The 9388-nt window shown below is 32.5% G+C and overlaps 1 protein-coding gene across 1 annotated transcript in view; it reads left to right on the top strand.

Annotated features, from left to right (window-relative positions):
* The window catches only part of MSH4 (mutS homolog 4), a 98407-nt gene that overhangs the window by 62117 nt on the left and 26902 nt on the right, over positions 1-9388 (top strand). The window contains exons 10-15 of the mRNA XM_023207522.2: positions 2062-2126; positions 3276-3445; positions 4126-4262; positions 5195-5298; positions 6384-6508; positions 8738-8938. Of these exons, the coding sequence (XP_023063290.1) occupies positions 2062-2126; positions 3276-3445; positions 4126-4262; positions 5195-5298; positions 6384-6508; positions 8738-8938 (802 nt within the window). The remainder of the gene's footprint in view (positions 1-2061; positions 2127-3275; positions 3446-4125; positions 4263-5194; positions 5299-6383; positions 6509-8737; positions 8939-9388) is intronic.

The raw sequence follows: 9388 nt of genomic DNA, 5'->3' as shown, positions 1-9388 counted from the left end.
ATTTATTTATTTATTTATTTATTTATTTATTTATTTATTTATTTATTATTTGAGATGGGGTCTCACTCTGTCACCCAGGCTGGAGAGCAGTGGTGCAATCTCAGCTCACTGCAACGTTTGCCTCCCAAACTCAAGCCTTCCTCCCACCTCAGCCTCCTGAGTGGCTGGGACCACAGGCATGCACCACCATGCCCAGCTAATTGTTTGTATTTTTGGTAAAGATGGGGTTTTGCCATGTGGGCCACGCTGATATTGATCTCCTGAGCTCAAGCAATTTATCCACCTTGGCCCCCAAAGTGGTGGGATTACAGGTGTGAGCCATGGTGCCAGGCCATTTGACATTTTTAACATCAATAATGAGGCTCCAGCTGTTTATTAATCAACAGATGATGAAATAGACAAAATGGTTCTGATTCAAGGTGATCATGACAGTAATGATGATGAAGATGATGTTGTAACACTGCAGAAAAAATGCCTGTAGATATGGTAAAAATGTGTGATGGGCTTATTGAAAATCTACAGTTTTTATTAAGCAAACTAAAATTCCTATTTTTACCGTATAAGAATGGAGCAGCACACATTCATAACAGAACAAGAAATCATGTCAGTTATAAAATCAAAGAGAAATTTCTATGACAAAAACCATTATTAATGAAGCAGATGACTCTAGAGGAAACATTTTTAAAAGCTGGCCAGCAAAATGCCTTCATATCCTTAGAATACCCACTTCCTGGTCCGTTAACTGTTTCTGATGTTTAATCTCACTTAGAAAAATGAAGTACAGCTTACTGTAACCTCTTAATCAAAATGTAGCATCATAGGTGGATACTGAAAATTGTTAGTTGTTGCTGTCGTTTAAGAGCTAATGCAGGTACTCTGGGGGTGCTACCGTGCTGTTACCCTGAACACATTTTTTCACTGTATTAATGGTATGTAATTTTTTTTTTTTTTTTTACTGTTAAGTACTTATGGGTAAATAAATGTTAAAAAATGATTGTTTATTGGTAGCATATAAATTCAGAGTTGGGGATGATAGTGATGCCAAACAATCACAAATAAGTGACTGAAATAGTGACACATTTGCTTTCTGGTGGTTCCATGTACACAGAATTTTATGCACAAAATTATTTAAAGTGTTGTATAAAATTACCTCAGGCTATGTGTATATACATAAATGATTTTCATGTTTAGACTCAGGTTTAATCTCCAAGATATCTCATTGTGTACATATGCAAATATTCCAAAATCTGAAAAAAATCCAGAATCTGAAACTTCTGATCCTAAGCATTTTGGGTAAGAAATACTCAACCTGGATTAAGTCAGGGGTTGGGGAAGGAGCATACAATGATATAAAAATATTTATTTTAGATACTGGCAGGAAATATACTGTAATATTTAGAATGTTTGTCTTTGAAACGATAGTAGATTTAATGTTTTTCTTTCAGTTTCGGTGAATTTTGTAGTTATCTGTCTGTGCATATTATTTTCTGTTCATAAGCAAAAAAGGTTATTACCATTGCTTCATATCAAACTAAAAACGGAGGTAATGGTCAAGCTAAATATACTTTCCCCTCTTCTTTTCTGTTTATTTACTTAGTGACCCATCCTAGTTTTCATTAAGCAAAATAAAATTCCTATTTTTACTATACAAGAATTGAGACATTACTCTATTTATGAATATACAAAGCATTTTTTTGGTTTAATGTATATCTAACCTACATTTTGGAATTATATGTAGAGTACTCTAAATGTACAACAGTAGTTGTTTAAGTACCTATATCTATAAGTAGCCGGGTGTTAACAATTAGTAGGGAGGCAAGAAAAATAAAAATTATAATAAGCAGTGGATGGCACTTATTAGTCATGTACTCTTTATCTGGAAAAAGGGAAAGATACTCTCTATCCTCAGCTATATAGCTAAAAATATATTTTATGAGGATATAAATGAGGAAATGAAGAAAGCACTTGGTAAACTATAAAGTATTAAACAAATGTAAAATAATATGTTTGAATGATCTTGTAATTGATTATCCTTAACTTTTTTATTTTATTCTTTACTAGATTGCTATGAAGAACTGTAACACACCTTTATTAAGAGCTTACTATGGTTCCTTGGAAGACAAGAGGTCTTTGTCACTCAACTGTTATTAAAAAATAAGATTATTCTCTTCTTCCTTATCATAACTGATTTTAAATACTCGAGTTGTATTCTATGGAACAATTACTTGAGTTTTGGTTAACAGAATCTTTAACCTATTCACCAAAATTCTAATTGTACATTTCATGTTATCAGTACAATAAATAGGGTAACAACACATTGATTATTTGTGTTAAAGGACAATTAGAATAGCATGAGAACTTGAAATCCATGCACAATTTTAATATTTCTTTTTAAAGCCATTCTCCATGGAAAGACTTGCAAATAATAAAAATATATTTCTTCATTTTGTTAAATCATGAAGGGTCTAATGTAACAAAAAATAATAGATATAAATATTGAATACAATCTAAATGCTGTTTAATTTTAACACTATTAAATTATTAGCAGTAGTTGTGGACTGAAGAACTACTGGTTCAGTCCAGACCTTGATTCTGAACTTAAAAGATTTGTGATACCTAAGAACTATTCTTCTATTAATTGAAGAAATATACCCTGTGTGAGGTCACACATTGAAGTTAATAATAAAACTGGCTTAATTACAAATAAAATATAGAATGGAATGAAGAAAAAGTTGAGGAAAATATATGTTACCAGATTTCTGGTTTGCATAATCACTGCACTTTACCACTGATAATTGTGAGGTTTCTGTTAACGCTGTCTACATATGTGTTTAGTGACCGTTGCCTCTACTGAAGGCAGGGATCATGTTATTCTTCTCTGAATCTCTTCACCTAGTGAAGTGCTTGATACATGGTGTAAGTTAATGTTTATTGAATGAATGAGCATGAAGCTAGACTTTTTATAACAGTTCTTTAGAGATATATTTTGTACCCACAGGCACATCAGTGTATGTAATTTGTGAGCTCTAATAGCAGACATAGAATTGTTCTTGGGGTCCTGATGCTGTTTTAGACTAGTCCTGACTGATGAAACAGTTTAAATATGAAATAGTCACAGCTCTAATTTAAGCAAATTTAAATATTTGTTGCTTAATTAGTTATTTCAAAATAACTTTCAACAAAAATTTGCTATCATCAACTGTGATTCAAATTATAAATTAAAATAACTCTTTGACTTATTGTCTATAATGTTCTTCTTTTGGCCTTAATATTAGGTTTGGAATCATACTTGAAAAGATTAAAACAGTAATTAATGATGATGCAAGATACATGAAAGGATGCCTGAACATGAGGACTCAGAAGTGCTATGCAGTGAGGTCTAACATAAATGAATTTCTTGACATAGCAAGAAGAACATACACAGAGATTGTAGATGACATAGCAGGTAGTTTATTTATTTGATAATGTTTTTCTGTTTTGTAGGGATGAAACAGGCTTTCCAGGACATGCTGTCCTTTTTTGCTGCTGATGACTAGCCATACATATTTTAAATGTATTTTTTGTTACCAAAATATAAGTTGAGCATGTAGTGCCATTTAAGGAAACAGCATATGTGGTAGCCTTCATACTAAACTCCTTCTGAAAACCTTCCATTGCCAGGTGTAGTAGCTCAAGCCTGTAATCCCAGCACTTTTGGAGGCCAAGGAGGGCTGATAGCTTGAGTCCAGGAGTTTGAGACTAGCCTTGGCAATATAGCTAGTCTTTTGTAGAGACAAAACATTGTCTCTACAAAAATTGAAAAAATTTGCCAGGCATGGTGATGTATGCCTGTCGTCCTAGCTACTCAGGAGGTTGAGGTAGGAGGATCACTTGAGCCCAGGAGGTTGAGATTGCATTAAGTTATGATTGTGCCACTGTGCTCAGGCTGGGTGACAGAGTGAGATCCTGTCTCAAAAAAAAAAAAAAAAAAAAAAAATTATTAGAATTTGAAAGAGCAACAAGACCTCCTATTTATGTATAAACCAATAAGAATTTAAAAACCATATGACTTTAAAACAGAGTGATTTTCTCATTAAAATTTATTTATTTTGTTTTGTTTTTGTTTTTCTTGTTTCTGGTCACCAGGAATGATATCACAACTTGGAGAAAAATATAGTCTTCCTTTAAGGACAAGTTTTAGCTCTGCTCGAGGATTTTTCATCCAGATGACTACAGATTGTTTAGCCCTACCTAGTGATCAACTTCCTTCAGAATTTATTAAGGTTCATTTTAGAGTGGTTAGGAAATTATTGTTGCTGATTTTATAGAATTACATCTACATATTTTGGGGACTTCTTGAGTTTTACAAGCCAAATTTCTGAATGTTCGATATCTTTTCCTATTCCTACCCACCCACCTAACTAATATGCTAATCTAAGAGTGATTTATAAACTTTTGCAGAAATATCAAACTCAGTGTTTTCCACAGTTCTGGGAGCTTGGTGTAAGAAAAAAAGGAAAATGAAGAAAGAACATCCAAAAGCTGTTTATGAAAAAAGAAATTAGGAAAATACCACACCATTTGCCTGTTAAAGGTTTAAAAAGTCCTGAAGTAAAGAAATCTACTTAACTTTAAAAAAATCTAGTATTTCCAAACCTTTATACCACAGGAATATTTTTTTCCTACATAGCTCCTTTACAACATACCAGTTTGGGAAAGTCTAACCCACTCTAATCTTTGTTCTGTCTGCTTCCTGGGGGTACTTTTTGATAAGAACAAACCATTTGGCTTTCAGGCTTTTAGAGCTTGAGTAAGATGAGAGATTTGAGTTGAGGTTCAGATATAGGACAAGAGCTGCAACAGGGGTCAGAGATGGAGTGAGGATCTCTGATGTCCATCATGCATGTTACTTGGTAATAAGATGTAGTGTTTTTAACATTTTAAGACCTATCAGAATAGTCATCCCAGAGAAACTAGGTCAAAATATCCTGCTTTTAAAAAATGAATGTATGGGTTAAAAAAATTTGGCTTTATCCTTTGAAGTGATCTTCCTTTTATGTTTCACAAATGTTATTTAGAACTTTCTTTGCGATGCCGTATCTCAAAGATTAAAATGATTAACTTAAATACCCATATGTCTGTTCTTTAAAATCTTATGTTATATTTCAAAGTAGTGTGCACTTATCTTGACATTTGTTTTTTAATCTCCCAGCAGATTTCTAAAATGAAAAATTCTTATAGCTTTACATCAGCAGATTTAATTAAAATGAATGAAAGATGCCAAGAATCTTTGAGAGAAATCTATCACATGACTTATATGTAAGAGCATTTGAAATATTTGAATATTGAATTAAATTGGTTTAATTTGAGAAACTGTTACAATTGTATTAATTTAATTGTTATCTAATTACAGTCAATTGTAGAATGAGTATGTTAGCAAAGGAAGTCTGTCTTTGTAATTAGAATCACTGAGCCTCACAGAAGCTTCGGGGAAGATCTAATTGCAAACAAATACTATTATAATTGATATTTCTGTAATATGCATTCTACCATGATGTAGAACTTGGCACATCATGGGCTTACCTGGGCTTCATTCAGTTTATTCTTTTTCTATGGTCTGTAATTCCTCAGCTTCTTATACCTTGATAGTAATAATTGAATAGCAATATCACAATAGTGTCAGTTCTTTTGCTGGTCATGAAATAGCAATATAGCCAGAAAGAAGAAGTAGAAGATTTAGAACACTTATTAGGCTGAGGTAATAAAGAGAAAAGTTGGGCTTTCAAGACAATTTCAAGGCATGTACCACAAACATTTTAATATATAGTAAGTTTTGGGTACATATTTTATATTTACAAGAGAAAAACTTTTTGCACTGTATCACAGTATAACTCTGCCTTATAAAAACTTAAATAATCATATTATTCAGATATTGTGTCTGTGTGCATGTGTGTGAGTGAGAGAACAAGTGCGAAAGAGAAAGAAAAAATGGATGAGAGAGAAAATGCATATAACTTTTGTGTTGAACTTAACATTTGCAAATTCATAAAGTGATTAGCAAATGGGATCTTTCCAAGTATGAGGGCTTGATTTGACCTATATCAAATATTTTAATAATCAAAACATTCTATTAATATCATATAAAAGCAGTTATTTCAAAAATGTGATGTTAATACACCAGAAGATAGATTCTTTGCCACTAAGTAGCTGTGATCTTGAGCAAAAACTTCAATTTCCTCATCTCTAAAATGAGACAGTCGAACAATAGGCTTTATCTATAGTGTATAACTCAGGTGTGAATATTATTTTACTTCAGGCAGTGAATTTAATATTATTTTACACTTACAATGTATGTCCCTTTTGACAAAACGTTATTACATGTCTTACCAAACATGTGTTTTCAGGATAGTGTGCAAACTGCTTAGTGAGATTTATGAACATATTCATTGCTTATATAAACTATCTGACACTGTGTCAATGCTGGATATGCTACTGTCATTTGCTCATGCCTGCACTCTTTCTGACTATGGTAAGTTGCTTTCTTTGGAATAAATATATTGCATACTTAAATTTGTATTCCATTCAAACAATTTGATGTAATAGTTATGACATTTAAAAATTTTAACTTGAAATGAATCTCTTGCCTCTGGTCCTAGACAAAGACACAAAATAAAGAAAGTGAGATTACCCTTAAAATTTTTTTTTGAAGTAAAAAATTATTCTCTCAAAAATTGGCAAACCAAAAAAAAAAAAATTGCAAGAAACTAAAGATTCCCCAAATAAGAAAGACTGCAAGAGCTGTCTCCTTGGTAAAAATGACAATGATCTAAATTTATAAAGTTCAAATCTGAATACTTATTAGAAGCAGTGTGATAAATATTAATAGAGAGAAATGCATCTCCAGAGTGAGCATTTTAATCCACTGGCTCCTTAGATGTGAACATACCAAAATTAGGAATTATGTAATTTATTTTTATATCCCAAATCTATACAAAGGCCATGAATATAAATGTTAAGTAATTTTCTCATGTTAAATGAATACTTCGAGTTAGTGCGTTGACATTTCTTATCTAACTTACCAGTAATAACCATACTCCAGTATGCAAATTTCCTGGACTAGTATGTGATAATTATGGTTGAATAGTTGTAGGCTTAATTACATTAAAAACATTGAAGTTTCTAATGTAAATCAGCAGTAAAATTCATAAAATGTTATGTTAACTTACTTTTATGGGAAGTATCTTAAAATTTTTTCATATTTCTTATGGAAATATTAACTTTTTCTATTGATATTTTATAGGCCAAAACTTTTCAAACTTTTATATCTCCTTTGGGTCAAAACTGTACTTTAGGGGTCAGATATTCCAATGGTAGTTTTTTTTTAAAACTATTAAGAGATTTAGTATTGCTTCATTTTAGTTTGAGAAGGATCATTCTGAAACTCCGTATCTATAAAGAATGAATTTTTGAAAATACTTAAAATTTTTTTTCTAACCTCACTTTTATGATGAATGTTTTCAAGTTTATCTGTGCATTTGAGATAAAAGTATGTAACATTTTGATTTTCACATATCCTTTCACCCTCTTCCTCCTCGCCTCACCTCAGGTGGTATCCATAGAGACCTAATCCTTATTTGTTTCTATAAATTAACAAATTATTTGTGTTGATCTTCTCTATTCTCTGAAATTTCCTTTTATACAACATTTCTACATGGGCTTATAAATAATTATTTTTATATTTGATTTTATTCTATAATCTTACCTCAACTTATAAGCTAGGTATTTGAAACCAGTCTGGGCAACATAGCAAGACCTCATCTCTTAAAAAAAAAAAATGGTGAGAAGTTGTGGCAGGTGCCTGTACTCCCAGCTACTTGGGAGGCTGAGGCAGGAGGATGGCTTGAACCCAGGAGTTTGAGGCTGCAATAAACTATGATTTTGCCACCGCTTTCCAGCCTGGGTGACAGACCAAGACCCTGTCTCTAATAAATACATAAATAAATGCTAAGTGTGCCAAATTTGAAATATTATTTAAAGTAGGGAAGTAGTGTTTAAGATAGAGTAAGTAAATGTGCAACTCTATAGTACCAGTAACAAATTATGATTTTTAAAGTACAATCAATGAGTACTTGGTTCTTTTTTATTTTTATTTTTTATTTTTTTTGAGTCAGGGACTCACTTTGTCACCCAGGCTGGAGTGCAGTGGCACAGTCTCAGCTCACTGCAGTCTTCACCTCCCAGGCTCAAGAGATCCTCCTATCTCAGCCCCACAAGTAGCTGGGACTACAGGCATGAGCCATCACGCCTGGCTAATATATATATTTTGTAGAGATAGGGTTTGACCACATTGCCTAGGCTAGTGTTGAGCTCCTGAGCTCAAGCAATCAAGCAGTCTGCCTTCCTCGACCTCCCAAAGTGCTGGGATTACCAGCATGAGCCACCATGCATGGTCTACTTGGTTCTTTTTAATTTACACAAAGCTGAAAATTTTATAAACTATTTTGGAGCTCAACAATGGTAAAGAACTAAATTCTAGAGTTCTGTAGAGTGAATAAAAGTTGTGATAGTGGTTAGAGTATGTCTATTATAATTTAGAAGAATTTGGGTGGGGGTTTGGGATAATATAATACCTTAATGTTATTATTCCAAATTGACCAGTGTGAAAATCACTAAGATAGAGAGAGTACATACACACTACAAAATCTTTAGACACAAATATATTAGTCTTTAAAAACCATTCTATTTTTTTTTTCTTAAGTTCGACCTGAATTTACTGATACTTTAGCAATCAAACAGGGATGGCATCCTATTCTTGAAAAAATATCTGCGGAAAAACCTATTGCCAACAATACCTATATTACAGAAGGGAGTAATTTTTTGATCATAACTGGACCAAACATGAGTGGAAAATCCACATATTTAAAACAGATTGCTCTTTGTCAGATAATGGCCCAGATTGGTAAGTTGTGGCTTTATTTATAATGACCGGTTTGACACTCTTTTCAGAATGCTTTGTGCCTAATTTTTTTTGGGTCCATGTGCCTAATTAACCCGAGAACAGTTTGGAGCAGATTCTGTTACCTAAAAATATTACAGTGTGTCTATTGTGTAGAGTATAACTTTACTATTCGATATTTATTAAGCTTCATCCAATTTCAATTGCATTGCACTAAAATGTTTTTGGGATACTACAAAAGTGGGACCATTCTTACTATAACTATTAAAGTTGCATCAATTATTACTAAACTGAATCATGCAATTATTTCTGGTTCAAAAACAAACCTTGTGAGAAAAAGTGAAATGAGTAGGTTAAGCTGTTGCCTTTAATAATCCATGTGAGTTTTTTTCCAAAATTATTAAATATAATATTGAGCAGAGAAACATTTCCCTTAACTTGAGGGGTACCAAT

The sequence above is a fragment of the Piliocolobus tephrosceles genome, chromosome 1 (genome assembly GCF_002776525.5).
Source record: "Piliocolobus tephrosceles isolate RC106 chromosome 1, ASM277652v3, whole genome shotgun sequence".
NCBI lineage: Eukaryota > Metazoa > Chordata > Mammalia > Primates > Cercopithecidae > Piliocolobus > Piliocolobus tephrosceles.
This window is presented reverse-complemented; position numbering and strand designations above follow the sequence as displayed.